The 16,578-nt window shown below is 37.7% G+C and overlaps 1 protein-coding gene across 3 annotated transcripts in view; it reads right to left on the reverse strand.

The window, feature by feature from the left end:
* Nucleotides 1-931: 931 nt before the first annotated feature.
* The window catches only part of PRKCI (protein kinase C iota), a 29,268-nt gene continuing 13,621 nt past the window's right edge, over nucleotides 932-16,578 (reverse strand). For 2 of the 3 annotated variants that reach the window (XM_075418338.1, XM_075418339.1), the window contains 14 exons: nucleotides 15,445-15,530; nucleotides 13,997-14,137; nucleotides 13,099-13,153; nucleotides 12,301-12,359; nucleotides 11,677-11,853; nucleotides 10,600-10,697; nucleotides 9,519-9,605; nucleotides 8,771-8,906; nucleotides 7,666-7,753; nucleotides 6,378-6,503; nucleotides 6,196-6,275; nucleotides 5,085-5,174; nucleotides 4,671-4,786; nucleotides 932-3,537 (listed from right to left, as the gene is read on the reverse strand). In XM_075418338.1, the coding sequence (XP_075274453.1) occupies nucleotides 3,450-3,537; nucleotides 4,671-4,786; nucleotides 5,085-5,174; nucleotides 6,196-6,275; nucleotides 6,378-6,503; nucleotides 7,666-7,753; nucleotides 8,771-8,906; nucleotides 9,519-9,605; nucleotides 10,600-10,697; nucleotides 11,677-11,853; nucleotides 12,301-12,359; nucleotides 13,099-13,153; nucleotides 13,997-14,137; nucleotides 15,445-15,530 (1,427 nt within the window). In that variant the 3' untranslated portion in view covers nucleotides 932-3,449. The remainder of the gene's footprint in view (nucleotides 3,538-4,670; nucleotides 4,787-5,084; nucleotides 5,175-6,195; nucleotides 6,276-6,377; nucleotides 6,504-7,665; nucleotides 7,754-8,770; nucleotides 8,907-9,518; nucleotides 9,606-10,599; nucleotides 10,698-11,676; nucleotides 11,854-12,300; nucleotides 12,360-13,098; nucleotides 13,154-13,996; nucleotides 14,138-15,444; nucleotides 15,531-16,578) is intronic. The other variant, XM_009940016.2, reaches the window with a different exon arrangement.

Raw genomic sequence — 16,578 nt, forward strand, 5'->3', positions numbered from 1 at the left:
TCAGACACCTTTCTCACTTAACCTGCTTATGCTGTCCAACTTGAAGCAAGGATGCATGCTTAGCAGTGAAGCTATGAAGTATATATAGATTATATGAGCTATTAATTTCTTTTATAGAGTGTCTTAACATAAACAGTTGCTCAGACTGAGCCGAGAGCAGCTGGCCACCAAACTGAAGAGAAACAAGAAGCGTGCGTGGGGGGAGGTTAAGCATTTAAGATATGCAACCATCTGCAGCATTCGCCTAGGACTCCCGATACGTACTTTTAATAACAAGCCAGATTGCAAGAGGAAGTCTCCTTTAAAATATAGATACACAGATATTGAAATACAGATGTATTCAAATACTGCGTCTGTAGCAGGGTATGAGGTAAGTGCCCTTGCCCTCTGTGTCAGAAATCTAAGAGAACGCAGGGGAGGAGCTGAAGAAACAAAGAAAGAAATCATGCAGAAGTAAGCGCAGCAGACGAGAGCGTTGCTCTAAACTCCAAATCCCCAGCTCTGGCAGCCGAGATGACGCCTTAGAAGTTCCAGCTGAAAAAGGCCCTTGGTCAAGCAGGCTAGAATTGCCTTTTACATTGTACTTGAAGCTTTCTGTATCTGCGCAGCTGACTGATGCCTCACTGCTTGCTTTTGTTTCATCACTGGTGTTGGAACGAAAGACAGAACCTACGAGGATGCTTTTTCTCCACAGGGCATGATGAACATGTGAACCGCGTTGGAGAGAGACCTCCGTCCTACGACAGGCTTGGGGAACACGGGCTGAGGGAAGTATTTCTCAGGTTGCTGTCGTCTATCCCAGTGCTATCTTTTCTAGAAGAAATTGTAAGATTAGAACAATGCTCCTGTGAGACTCGTTAAGGGTCAGACGGCAATCCCAAGCAAAGCCCAGCATTTCGCAGTATTTGTTTTAGAGGTTAACACACAGAGGCCCAATATAAATGTTTTATTTAAAGTAAAAAGTGTGCACAAATAAAGGGAATGATTACACAACAATGTTCAAGACCATATTCCATATGAAACACGAAAACAGTAGTGACAATATTAACTAGCAGAGCACCCATAAGAATCCGACTCGTGTACAAAACGGAGGTTACTCCACATAAATACATCGTGCTTCTGATGCAGACACTTTCTCCATAAGACAAAGCCTACTGCACTGGACTGCTTACACCCAGTGTCCCTTCTGAATATTTATGACAGTTGCTATATGCTTAACAATGAAAAATAACCGTTAATATCATGGCACTTTGGAGAAAATTAAAATGGATTTACAGTTAAGATGTTTGTCACTTAGCGACATTCTTAATGGTTAGATACATCAATAGAAAAAGTATCTTTTCTGTAACATTATCTATAAAAAAATTAACTGTTCCTTTAAGCACAAAAGACAGTGTTTTACTCCATTACTCTCCTGTGATGAGCAGCAGAAATGCCCTTCCTTACCAAAAGCCATTTTACTTAATACCCCGTATGAAATTAAGCCACTGTAGAGACAAGGCTTCTCTTGTTTGCTTTAAATAACTTCAAAGTTTAATGTCAGTTAAGTCCTGGTGTCTAAACTAGTCATGCAGGTGTAGAAGTCAGAGGCTAAACAATCACAATTTTACAATGGCATGTAAGCAGTTCACATGAACTAAACGTGCTGAAATTAGCTGGTCTTTGACAGTAGGTTTACTCTGACATTTTACATCTGAAAATACACAACTTGAATTTAAGGGAACCTGATTTTTAACAGTGCAAAGGTTCAAGGCTTCCCTGAAATCGAGGCCCCTCAACCACTTCCCAGTTCTGAAAACTCAGCCCAATACTTCAGAGTTTCCTATTCACGTCGCAAAGAAGAAAATGAACTAAATACCATACCATGACACTACTGTGCATTTGTGCAGTCTCCCTCCTTGAAGCTAACATGCAAGTGAAAAAATATACACTGGAAGATTTGTGCTATGAATTCATAGTGTTCTCATACAAGGATTTTCAAAGAGAGACACTGACCAAGCAGAATTCTTATTAAAAGCTTCAGATAAGGTTTGCTAACTTGTGCTTACAGATACTTAGATCTGCTTTCAGTAACACTTAGCTTGCCTTATAGCTCTTACTTATGACACAGATTATTTTCTTCAGTGTCTCTTAATCCCTTTTCCCCAAAATAATAAAAGTGGTACATTTGGCATTTCTTCAGTCCAAGACATTCAAAACTGTTCCTTAAACAGTAAAAATAAGAATTATCTGTGCTGTATACTACAGTTTACTAATGTGAAATGTAAGAATCGCACCTCCCAAAAGTCCTAGTTTGAACCGTTCTTTCAATTTATTCCAACTGCTTTACAATTAACTTTGAGTCTACTACCAACATTTAAGGTTTGACTGTGATTACAAATCACCACCTGTAAGTGGAGAAGTTAAGGGAGTCATTGTGGACAGCACCTATTTTTTCTTAGCTGTGCTTTTTCCACTGGCAGTCGAATGCATTTCCAACAGTACGGCAATAAGATTTAAAAAAAAAAAGAAAGAAAAAAAGAAAGAATGCCCTTATCTAGGCCATAACTGTAATGTATGCACTTCTGATACAGTTAAGATAGCAAGTATAAAAGCAATAAATAATAGTATGAGGTTCTACATCTGTCAATATTAGCTGCCCATTACTGCTAAATTACACTCTATAGATTGTAACATTTTAAAGGATTAATTGAATTCCATTTACTTAAACTGACGCTTTGTACCATGTACAGCCCTCACAGAGGAACAGACTCGGAAAGGCACTCTCTGTCTATCAATGTGCAATTCCTAGTGTATCATTTCACAGCAAAATCTATTGATTCTAATATTGAGTTAATCATCTCCTTTTGGGCAGGATCAATATCCCTTGTGAAAGCAGCCATTCTTGACCTTTTCAGTTTCAAAATGTGCTCTCCTTGCTGTCATTTCAATTGGAAAGGCAATAACACAGCTTTAACTTCTAAGTAAGGAGGACAGGGAAATCAGATGTTTAGAGAGAAGAGATTTAAAACTACAGAAGTCATAAGGTCTTACTTGTCTTGCTGGAAAAATGGAATTCCTTTAACGATGTTTTATTACATCCCATAATGCAATTTCTATTCTTAAAGCAGTAAGAAAAACTTTCCTTTATTAGAATCGTCTATTGGCAGATTATACAGCCAGACTCCATGGTTCAGTCAGGAGCCCCAGAGACCAATGCATATATTAAAATTCAAGTTTGGCAAGACTGTTGGAAAGTTTAACATTTTAAATCTGGCAGCCGAAGGTTCAGCATAGCAACTGTCCTGGACGACAATTAATGCAAAAAGAAAATTAGTGAGTAATTCACACTAGGTGGCAAGAGTAAGATGTTCAGTTACTCATTTTATGCAAGTGCATCCAAATGAAGAGATGTTTATCCATGCAGAAACAAACAGAGTAACAACTGGCACAGTCCAGAAATGGAGAATTCAGACACATTCCTCAGCTGACATCAGAAGAGGATTTATATATTCAAAGCCTTCAAATTCAGACTGGTCGATCTTCTTCACAATATCACTATTGAGATTAAAAAACAGTCATTAGTTAGAAAAATTAAAAAGGTAACAATATTAACTGATAGCTTATCTTAAAATTGAGACCTGTACAGCAGATTGCAGCTGAGTACAATTTCCCATCTCTCTTTCGTCCCTCTCTATCCTTACAGTTAACACTGGGGGTTTTTTAGCCCCTATAACGATAACAAAACACAAAACCATACAGGAGTAGTGTTTGGGCTGCTCCCATGCACATATTCTCCCCACAAAGCAATCTGTAAGGTTTGCAGTTTGAAAGCTTTCCCCAAACAGTTTTGTAAAAAGTGAAAACAGGAGATGTGATAAGATACTGCACCTGCATCAGCAACTTTATTTTTACATTATGCATTTACAAAGGGATGAAGAAGGACGTTGGATCTCAGACCTAATTCAGGTGCATAGGTAACATTTAATATTCTCTGTTTCTGTTTGCATACTACATGAACATTATACAAAACCCTAGAAAAATTCCTAAAATGTGAACAGCAGTGGCTCTGTCAAACTAGAAGGGCCCTTCCCTCCTCATCCCAAATCAGGGTCCCTCAGGAGCCAAGGAACCACAAATCCACTAACAAAATCAAACGCATTATCATGCATTTTATCAAGGCTTTTCAGCCAGAATAGTATCACGTGACTACTACAATTTGAAATACCCAAACAAGCCAAACAAAGCATCTTCTCTTGTTCAGAACACCCAAGAAAAATTCAAACTAACCCCAACATTCCAGAAATATCACAGTTTAAAATAATGCAGAAATAAACCACTTGACAAAACAGGTCTTTTCCTTCACACGTTCATTTCTTGCAGATGATACCACTAAAACTTGTAAAATAGCACTTACTCATCTTTCCCTGAACTAAGATTCTTTATAGCAACTTTCCCACTGTTAGTTGATTTTTACGTCATGCCAGAGTACAATACTTAATCCAGCCATACGAAGTCTACCGTGAGGACATATAACATTTGTATATATGGACATTTTCTCCAAACTAACACAAGAAAAATGTTATTTACTGCTTTACGTATACTCTATGTACTACAACTACAGCTATTAAATGAAGTTCTATAACTCCTTCACTGACTTATCAGAACTTCTTAAATTCTACATTACTTACTCATCATCTGGAGTGAGCTGCACAGGTTCATTGGTGAACTGGGAATCAAAGTTATCCAGACCAAATTCTCCAGATATATTTGGTTTAAATGGAGGTACCACTTGCTTTTGCTCCATCTAAGAATAAATGCACTTAGTGACACCAAGAATGAGTTACAACCTATTGTATTATTTTTAAACAAGGCTGGAAGTTACCATTAGGTTTCTTTTGTATACTTTCAACAATCATTCTATTAATCTACTATACTTGCTGTGTCTAAAAGGGTTAAAAGATTCTGGATGGTCATTATTGTACATAATAAGTTAAGAGCTTAAGGTTTTTGAAGTTTTTATGTCATCTCCCATGCTCAAAACAAGTTGTCAAGCCATCACTGTATATGAAGAAAATCAGGCAAGCCAGTGGGCATTGACATACCAGATCCCAATCAACATTGCGAAAGAACGGATGTCCCTGGATATCTGCAAATCCTGTTTGAGGATGGCAGCCCAAGCGTTCCTTTGGATCCTGTGCAAGGAAAAAAACATTTCTAAATGGGTGCCATGGCCTACGCATGAGTAAAATACAAATGTTATAAATTCTGTGAGAAACTAAACACCAGAGTTACAAGGGACACTGAAGGACCAAGTCAGCATTATTTATTTTGGAAACTCTAGCATTTTACTGTCTAAAATAGGCATGAATATATGAAAGCCTTTAACGGAATTTTATGTAAACAGCCTTCATTTTTATTTAGACCTGTTCAAAAACACCGTGTGTTTCAGAGCAAACTTGGTTAGATTACAAGGGAATTTGATTCTTCCTCCCACCTGCCTCTCACCGAGCAGGCTGACTATGCCAGGCAGTCACAGTGGGGTAGTAACTGCAGGTTACTGATAAATACAGTGGGAAGAAGTTTATTTTAACAAGACAAGTCCATCTCCATGTATGTGTATGCACACACTACCAAGGAGCTGTAACAGCAGCAGTGTTCGTGAACAGTATTATTTTCTTCGAGTAATTTAACTACATCTGTGTTCTCCGGTACCTCTTTCTCCCCACTCATCTAACACTTGCTAAAGGCCAGCACGTGCTCTGACTAGTCTAGTACCACAGAAGCACTTTTTGACTCTCAGGCTAGTTAGCTATCAGCAAACAGTGAGCGTACACTGCCTCTGCGTTTCCCTCGAAGAAGTCAGCGGAAGTTGTCAGAGTGATTTGCTAAACTGCTTCTCTTTAAGAGCCAAAGTAAATCTGGTAAGTTTCTCCAATCCCCCAGATTGAAGAAATCACTCCAAGCAATTCTAAGCCTTTCAGTTTGAAATATACTCATGATTCCAAACTGAGAATCCATTGCTTCAGATTTTAAGACAAGTAGCTAGAATAGGTCCCCCAGCCCCAGTGAAATTCTGCTTTTTAGGCTCACACCTTTTCTACCCTGTTTCTGTATATGGCAGATAAAGTATGCCTGCTATGCATCGATTAGTCAACAGGTTTAAAAAAAATAGCTGCTCTTGAGAAGTCTGAAATAGTCCCCTCTAGCTCTTACCTTATTGAGGAAACTCTTTAGAACACCTGCTGCTTTAACAGAAAGGGATCGCGGAATTCGAATCTGTTTTTCCAAAATTACTGCAAGAGAACAAGGTTCATATCACCTTTTGCATCTTTAAAGCTAGATTAAAGGTAAGTAGAAACAAAGCACTGAAGTGTAGGAACGCTCATGGTCCTTACCTTGGAAAAGATAATCTTCTGTGTTCTGATCAGGATTGTCAGAGCTCCCAACAATATCAAACGGTGACCGGCCTGCCATCATCTCAAACATAAGTACACCAAGTGCCCACCAGTCTACACTGAAGCCTAGAATTCAAAGGAGAAAACACCACTGAAGATATTTTGGAGCAAAAATACTAACATTTTTGGGGCTAAAGACAGACGTGTTTTGAGAAGAAAGAATTTGTTCAAAAAATTTAAGTATTGCCAGTCTTTCTGATTAACTGAACAAAGGTAACAATTGCACGAGACGTTACTTGGTTCCTTACGTGTGCAACAAGAGGGAATGCTGTACAAAGGAAAGGAAACGCAAAAAGTTTCAAGGTTGGTGTCAGGACCTTAACAAAGGTTTAGATAATATTTAAGCCTAGTCATTACTAACCAACAGGGGGTTGGTTATCCAGGGCGGGGGATACAGACAAGGAGGAAGTATGTGATTCTTAATAGTAGCAAGACAAGTTATTTATGGAGTTGAGCATATCTATTCTACTATTCACTGCTGAAGAAAAAAAATTCCAGTTGCTAGGCTGGGACTGATTTAGTCTGGTTGGCCTAGAAAATTTGTGATAAGGAAGGAAGATGTGAAGCCAGTCTAAAAGAGACATTTGATTGAAATAAGATGGTAGATTTAAAAAAAAAAATACATACTTTCTTAAAAATAGGAACCAATTGTAGAACTTGCTAAAATCTTTAGGTAAGAACACAGATCAAAGATCTGCTTGGCACACTATTGGAAGCTTAGGAAGAAAGGGTACACAGCAAGCCTTCTATACTCTCAGGTCTCTTGCTTCAGGAATCTTGTGGACTTCCTGGACAAGCAATTGCATAGGCAATTTCATTTTTAACACAGAGATTTGTGAAAGAGATGTCTATTATCTAGGCCCTTTGCAATGCATTTATATCTAATGTCATCATTGCTGCCAAACATAAAGCTCCAAAACTGAACATAATTCAAGACTGCAAGTATATCATTATTAGTAGCTAAAATAGTTATGAACAATAATTAATTTGGATGACTTAAGTTATTCCTCAAGACTGATAAAAATAATTTAAAATGTGGATGCAGGGTATCTCATTTGCTTGGTGCAATCTTTTCTGCCCTTCCTTTGAAGGGTTTATTTGCTTTTTCAGACAGGATGCTAAATTGAGACTGATCACGTATCTAACAGATTTATACTTCCTACTGCTAAACAACACGAGTAAAGAGACAAGTGAAAGTTACACAGTAGCAGTGAAAAATTCAATTTACCATAATCCTCTCCCCGGAGAATTTCAGGTGCAATGTAGTTTGGAGTCCCACAGAATGTGCTGGTTGTGTCACCAGGCCTCAGACCCTCCTTCAAGAAAAGGTGGGAAAAAAATACTTTACAGTTAGCCAAAGATTCCACACTCCCCCTCTGGTAAGAACTTAATTTTGAATTAAGTGTCCTGAATAAGCTGCTTTCGTTTTAATAAAACAATACTTAAATCTGTATGTAAATTAGTACAAAACACTACTTGTTTCAGAAGAAACAGAAGCAGGTCACATCCAGTCTCACAAGGAAGGCACACCCCTACTGACAACGCCGTCTTTTAAGGTTTTTAGCTAGTAAGCTCCACCACATCTCCCAAGATAGGCAAGTGGGAATAACCGAGGCATGGTGCAATAGCTTACATGACCAGAGTGTTGCGATTGACAGACACACGAGCTTTTCAGAAAAGAGCACGGGATGCAGAACGTAGGGGGGTTACCCAAAGGAGTTGTGGAGTCTTCATCCTTGGACGTTTTCAAGACCAAACTGAATAAAGCCCTCAGTAACCTGGCCTGATCTTACAGTTTACCCTGATCTGAGCAGGAGGGTGGATTAGACCTCCTGAGGCCCCTCCTGACCTGTGTAATTTTATGCTTTTCAGTTGCCTACCCAAAATTCTAGCATTTAAAATAATTCTAATAGATCAACACAATGGCAATTCCATGGCAAAGGCAAACCTGTGCTCCAGTGTCTCTGTAGCGACAAATTTTCTCTAGAGAAAATGGGAAGCGTCATAGAATCCAAACGGGAGCAAGGGTGATCGATATATCTCAACCTCTTGCTCTTTTTGAAATCAAGCTATCTTGACTATTTCAGCCTACCTCTCAGTTAAGTTGATACAGCAGCTTTATAAAAGCATAAACAGTAATATATACATAGTCCGTGCACTTTGGCATGTCTTTTTCTTATTTCCATTTGTAGAAGTGAAATGAGCATACAGCCTGTCTGCACTGTGTATAAATGAATACCTTGAAATTTCACATTTTTAAGTCACTGCATTTTTTAATTTATGACAACTTCTTAATTATTGATTTTAGTGGTTAGCAAGGAACTAGATCTTACCTTGCACATGCCATAGTCTGTGAGTTTAATATGCCCTTCAGAATCTAGTAGCACATTATCCAGTTTTAAATCTCTGTAGATTATCCCTCGTTCATGTAAATAGTTCAATGCTAGACTTATTTCAGCAGAATAAAACCTAGTGTAGAAAGAGATATTGATTACTCCAGTAATCAAAAACCCAAACCACAATAACAGTCTTGGTAGCATGATACTTTTCCAGACATAATCCCCTGTATTCTATCATTTTTCATCAGAGAAGTGGGTAAGTTGTTTATAATCATACATGCATTCCTAGCCACAGTCACTTCAAAAGCTATTTTTAATTACTATTAATGTCTACCGAAATCATCCTTTTCATCTCACCATCTGAGAGAAAGCATATGCACCAAGAACTCAGCATTTGCCTGGACAGCTGGTAGCGGTTGTTGTGAGAAAAACACACTGATATCATTAAACAGTTAAAAAAATATCACAAAAGTGTTTTTTCTAGATAAAAAAAAAATCAGAATCAGACTGAAGTCATCTAGGGTAATGCTAATACAAACAATACCTAAGTGCTTCCCATTACAGTTCCTTCTTGAAAGAAAAATACGGTAGCTTGCAGCATTACAATGAGGATGCAGTTTCACATTCCTTAAATCCTTAACATCTGCAGAGGCTTTGCTAGCTCATCATCATAATCTCTGCACTGCTGCACTGTGTCAGAAAACCAACTGTTTTGATGCAAGAAATCTGGAATTAGGCATACCTGGCATGCTCCTCTGGCAGCTTTCGCTGTCTCTGCATATGAAACATTAGATCTCCTCCATTTACATACTCTATAACAAAAAATAACCTGAAACACACAGGAGCTTGTTACAAACAAGGCTGAAAGAGGTTTTGAGATGTTACAGGTCTGTTATTGAACAATGTCAATTCAAGTCCTCCTATCTCTCTGGTATTATGGCTGGGTTCACTATTTTCCTTCCCTTTGAACAAATTCCCAAAGTTAAAAATCAAGTATACGAAGTTTCTCTCAATAATTCCTTTACCGCTAAAGGAAGGGAAGTAATCCTTCCCACATTCCTAATGCTGCTGCTTGTCATGATTACGTATGTGAATATATAAATAGACTCACATCAGTTTCTATACACAAACCAGGAAAAAAAAAAAAATCTCATTTTCCTTCCTGATCCCTTTAATCTCCTTTGTTTGTAGTTAATACTATTAGTGTATTACTAATACTCTTTCTCACTTCCCCCCACTAGCTTGTCACCTTTTCACATAGGAAGGATCTTATTTAAATACACAACAACTGTATCTTATATATACTGAAAATTATTACTGTATAGAATAGTAAATTATTAATCTACTGCAATCTCTTCTACATATAAACACACAGGAAAACATTTTCATCGCTATTACTCCGTTTTCCTTTTTAAAATTCAGATAGTATTTTCCAAGTCTTGCTCAGAGACTCATCTTCAGAGAGCCCATGCAAGCTTAAGATAAATGTCCTCATTTTTTGTACTTCTATCTCTCTCCTATTCTAGGGTCTGTCTTCTACCTCATATTCTTATGCCTTTTTTCTCTGCTAGCTGCACCTCTCTTCCTGTCCAGAATCCTTCCCATCATACCTACCACTACTTTACACTTTTTTGCATCTTCCCAATCTGATAAGCTTAGATGGTGGACGTGGCCTTTTGCTCATAAAATGCTACAATGATTTACAGCACACTGACTTGTGCTACCTACCTAACACTTAATGCTTTCAATAGGCCTTTGAGATGCCTAGAAGAATGAAATATTTTTTGCATAAGACCATCTTCTTATTATGATACGACCTTTACCTGCTTTCTGTCTGGAAGCAAGAGTGTAGTCCAACAAGAAAGGGATGATTTGAAGCCTGTTCAAAGACGTGTTTCTCTGTCTGAACCCAATCAATATCCTATTTATTTAAGAAAAGCGACATTCAGAAAAGAATTATTGCACTTGTTACGTCAAGTATTAATGACAATTAGCAGAAAGATATTCAAGTGTTTTGCCGTCCTCGTTTTACTTGCAAAAAATTAGATGTATATAGTTCTCCAATGCGAAGTAATACAATTTAGCACACTCATTTTTTTCCTGTCTCGAGTGTCCCATAATTTTAGCCTCATTGTGTAACTACACTTCAGAATGAAAAAACACTCATCTGTAAAAGATAAAATGGTGCAGACAAACATAAAGTAGCATCAAGAAATGCAGAAGAAATCAACAGTAGACCAAGAAATACATGCAAAAGCTCTTGGACAGCAAACCACAGTCACTCGAATTTTTTCAGAGTAGCCTAAAGAAACACAAGGGAAATCTTCAGCAACAAGAGATGTTTAGTAGTTAAATACTGCAATTCCAATTAGTTTCCACTAATCACTGTATAAGCTACAAACAAATTGCTAAGACAAAGGTCCAATTACAAGAGCAATTAAAGTAACATTGTGAGTTCTCCTCTGTGACAAAAAAAGACTTGAACATACGAAAACCAGACTCCACCCATTTCTTTTTCAGCCCAGCAAGCCAACATAATAGGAGAGAGATGGCATACGGCTCCAAAACAATGAAATAAACCAGGCTTATTAACTTGAATTCTGCAGCAGCACTGCTGCAGAGAGTGCTGATCACAAAAGAAACACTGATAACAGTGGCAAAGAGGTTCATGACAGAAGCCACTGGCACAGGAGGGTGGCTCTGAGCTACCAGTCTGTCAATGAAGACCTCAAAACTGGTTATCTGTCTTGTGAACCTTCCTGTGAATTTAGTACGTATAAGAAACCGCATGTGTAATTTTCAATTACTGTTGCAGACCCACAAGCCTGGCTCCCACCTTGTGGTAGACACTGAAGCTCTTTGGAAGAGTTGCCCAATTCATCGATAAAAAGCTTGCCTACCTCATCATCATTGACGAGCTCTTTCTTCACCACTTTCATGGCATAAATGCGTTCAGTTTTCTTCAGTCGAACAAGCAGTACTTTGGCGTAACTGCCTCTTCCTATAACTCGGAGCAGATCAAAATCCTGAAGACCCAGACTGGAGGATGCTTTCCCACTTTCTCTAATGCTCATTGCCTATTGATAAAGATACTTTGAAATCAGTAAGCAGGCTTGCCAATTTTAACAACTGCAAATGTTAGCATTTCAAATAGAACAGCATAATTAATATAAACAAATAATGAACACTTGCTGTTCTTAGAACTGCACTGTCCTGGAATGCGAGGGGGAAGAAAGGAGACAGAGGAGACTTGGCAGATAAGAAACAAAGGAAACTGGAGGAGTTTGGAATACTTTTTAAGTCAAAACACATCCATACTTTCTAAATCCAAGTGCACCTCAACTCAAGGTTCAAAATAAAACAGCTTGCAAGCTATACATGCATGCACCCGAGTGAGCAACCCGAATGTGCTTTATGCACTAGTTTTCAGTTTGTGACAACTTAAATTACTAAAATCTTAATATTTGAGAGAGACAAAGGCTTTAAGATCTCTGAATACAGTTAGCATGGTTAAGATACTTTACCTCTTTTTCTTCACCAACATGGTCCAAGCTCTCATGACTTGAGGGATTGTACGGAATCACTAGAGATGCAAGAAAAATAATTAGACCAATGTGACACAACAGTATTTCCTTTTGCCTTAAAATTTCCCACTGAAAAGCTCAGAGAGATACACAATTTAAATGTATCTATTGTAAGTATTCAAAACTGCTGGGTTTTTTGTTTGTTTTTGGTTTTTTTTTTTTTTCCTTAAATCATCAGAGTCATTCTTGTGCAATACTGCATTAATAATCAGTTACAGCTAATAAAAACCCCTGTAATGACATTTGGAGATCTCTTCAGATTAATCTTGACTCCACACACTGAGAATCTTGTGCAGAATAGTGGTTTGTTTGGTTTTTTAAACTGATCATTGTCTATACCCAAATTCAAATGTTAGGACCATCACTCTGATTGCTACGTGAATGAACTTGTTCGGCTACCGATCCAGTAGAAACCCTGCTAATTCTCTTAAGGGTTTTTTTTTGTTTGATTGATCAGGGCGTTTAAAGTACACAGCTTACTGATGGAAAAATGTAACTGACAGCCTAAATTATTCCTTTTTAGCCAAATTTCTTAAACTCATAAGATATGGAAAACTGAGGAATTTCTATATTTCTATCCCCTTTAGCATTAAGAAGCCATCTTGCTTTTCTTGTTCCATAAATGAAAGAAAAAGGGTTTTTACCATAATTTACTTGAAGCTATTCTGCTTCCTTTTAAAACACAAAGTTCATGTTTCAGCAACTCTCAGCAATTTAAAGAAGAATTATTGATCTTACCCGATTCCACATTATCTGGATGCGCTGACGATGGATCCATAGGCATTATTGGTTCCTGCAAATAAGCACATGATTTTTGCAATACTGTCTAAGTGTGAGACACGTTATTACAGAGACAATAAATGAAATAAATGATCCCTGAAGAAAATAATCTAGCTGCTTTTTAACTTCATTAGTCAACATAGTTACTGCTCTGATCCACACACAAAAGAAACCACTGCAGTCCTTATTCTACCTATTTTCCAGAAGTTATGACACATTTCCAGAAGCTGTTGAAGTGATAACTTAGTACAACAGAGAAAATAACTATAACAGATGAGAAATGAGACAGAAAAGCTGAAGTACTTCAGCAGCACATATATTAGTAAAATGAATTCACAAAATGTACGCTTGTAGCTGTCTTCTTTAAAAATTAAACCAAGGGCAGTAATCATCTAAATTTTTCTGGAACTAAAAATTACTGAATTTCTTGGGAGAAAAGTCAAAACCTCTGCACTTTATCTTCATTTTCTACAAAATGGAAAATAGTCTAATAATCTCACAGATGTTTAAAGAATTTATTTTACCTGTACCTCACTTCAAAGATGCAAAATAGTGTGTGTGTATGTGCTACGTAACAACACAGTGAAGGATAAGATAAACATCACTTGTATGCTTGTATCTGACACAGGAAAAAATGTCAGATGTGAAAGACTCCCACCTTGCCACTAAACCGCCATGCTGCTAAGTGACTCCAAAACTTTCTTGCAAAGTGTCACAGTAACCATAAAGAATGATGTTTCATCTACTGTGACTATTTGCAGACTACAGTTTGAAAAATCACTAGGGTTAAATGGGCTTTTTTGTTTGAATGGTCAGTTGTTTTTTAAAGACAACTTCTCAGGTACGTTTTACTTACTGGTTGTAGTGTATGACGGCCACATTCAATACTGACAAGTTTGTGACACTTCTTGTGAACGAGTAGTTTGCAATTGATACATTTATATCCCTGGCGACCCAGGCCCCATATTCGGTCAGTGCAAATGGCACAATGAGCTCTCTAGAATGACAAATGAACAAGACCAATTAAAGAGTAAACTTAAACAACAGAAACTATTCAGTCACATTTTCATTATCAAAGAACACAGGACATCAGAGAGATTTCTGCTGAACTTGCCACTATACCAAGAGTCTCTATCTGAAAATTTTAAGAACGAACAGGCAGATACAATACAGAGGATATAAAAAAATTAAAACTGAATAAGCAGCAACTGCTGTACAGAAAGTCTGCATCTACACGGAAACGTGCAGGCACAGTCAGCATCTTACGCTGCACACAGACCCAGAGAGACACGAGCCAACTCCAGGTCCAAAGCACTGCAGCTGAACCAGCAGGCTGCTGTGACCATGCTGACGTGCTACGTGCCTCATCATGTCTCTGTGTAGATGAGTCCTGACGTTGGCACAGAGGAAGGCTGGAGAGCAAAAGCGTCAACACATTAAACCACCAGATAACAGGAAATGGAAAGATCACCACTCACTGGAGGACATTCACAAAACAACTCAAAAGAACCGTGAAAAGCAAGAGTGGAAAGTGATTAAACTATGGTGCCTTGACAGCCTTTGACCAGAAATAGGTGTTAAAAAAAAAGGCAGAAGTTAGATATGAAGGATGCTCAAGATGAAGGTTAGTGGAGACAATCTCAAGCATTAAGCACACAATACGCTAAAGCTTAGAAAAGAAGGAAAAATTATTGAAGCTGTCAGAGAACCTGACTTGTTCAAATATTTTGGGTTTGGTTTTTTGCTGTTACTTTTTCTAAATACAGCAGATTCTTGGTCCTTTGCTTATTATATCTGACCATTGCTTCTTGAAAATATTACAAATAGTTTGTTATTTTCAGTTGACTACATGCCATCATAAGCAGGCTCTTTGAAGAAACATCTCAGTTTTTCATCTAAAAGCCAAGAAAGCAAGTCTGTGCATCATAAGCAAGTTCAGACCTTTTCACTCCCAGAACACAACTGAAAACGTGCTTTCAGCTCAGAGTCAACCAATACCAGTATTAAAGTTTGCCCTCTGGGAAGATTTTAAGGGAACACAGGAGCATTTATACAATCGATATCATGGTTTCAAAGTGCATGTAAAGTGAACCACAAACATTTTTTTTTTCTATTTTAAGTTCCTGAAAATTTAACAATGATTAAGTTTCAGGAAACAACAGGGCTACCAAAAAGCCACACACTATAGACAAACAACAAAAATGAGAGTAAAACTACCTTGTAATTTTTCAAGGCAGTGACATCGTAACTGCAAAAGTAAGACATCCCTGTATCACGGTTTTAAGTACCCAACAAGAGTCTCACCCTGTTAAATCGTTTGGCTTGGAAAGTGTGACCATTTGCACAATAGAGCTTTCGCCACCGGCGGGCGCCTCGGCGATAAATGGATTCTAAGAGGAAAAACATACGATTATATCCATAAAAATATAAACAGAACTACATCATCTTCTCACAGACATTTCTGTGTAGGGTGATTAGCAGAGTAAAGTTTCACTCCTGCACCTTACAGAAACACAGAGTAATGTTCCAAGTATCTTTTTCATTTTTCAAATTTTGGAGAAAATTTGAAGTAGAATATCCTGATCGACTCAAAGTTAACTCTGCTTTTCCAAAGTCAAAAGGAACAGTGAATCAAGAGAAGGAAAACTGCCCAACAATATAAACACTTGTGTGCAAAGTGTGCACCTTACCTAAACTTGGGGAGGAGCTGTGGGGAAAGGGAAGGAGGAAAGGAGATGAACTTCAGGAGCATGCCCCGATTTATAAGACTGCTTGCACAAATCCTCCAGTGTTTTAGATCCACAGCTGCCACTGTTTGGTTTTAATTTTTATTTTTTACAACTAGAGGCATGTCAGGAACCAAAACTGAAAACTAGAAAGTAGAAAACTACACTGAGTTGCAAATCTATCTCTGATTTGGTCTACAACCTCATTTTTTTCAGAAAAGCAGTATTATCCATACTGCCAAAGTTAACTTTAAAGCATGCACATTTACATTTGTCAGAGACTTGGATATCAAGCTGACACATGTGTGTGCATAACATACACACGCTCTTTCAAAAAAAACTTGAAGACAGAGGAAAAATTACCTCTCTAGTGTCTTGTACATTAGCTAACATAACTTACAGGTTTTCGAAGAATACTCCTGACAGTACCTAAATATCAATTTAAAGTGAATTAACCAGAGATCTCTAAATGATGATACAAGAAGTCATTATCATTGGTTACAAGCCTTTGTTCACATCAGTCAGCCAGCAATCTGGCAACTACCAAAAAGACAGGAACAGGATACAAAACTGTCACGATAGGAGAGGCAAAAGCAAGGAAAGCAGAGTGACATCGATAGTTAACAGGAATGTGAAATGCTTATTAACAATGATTCAGAAATGACAAACAACATTTAAGTTTAGCAAGACTTTCTATTCCTTTTAAATATTA

This window comes from Opisthocomus hoazin, chromosome 4 (genome assembly GCF_030867145.1).
Source record: "Opisthocomus hoazin isolate bOpiHoa1 chromosome 4, bOpiHoa1.hap1, whole genome shotgun sequence".
NCBI lineage: Eukaryota > Metazoa > Chordata > Aves > Opisthocomiformes > Opisthocomidae > Opisthocomus > Opisthocomus hoazin.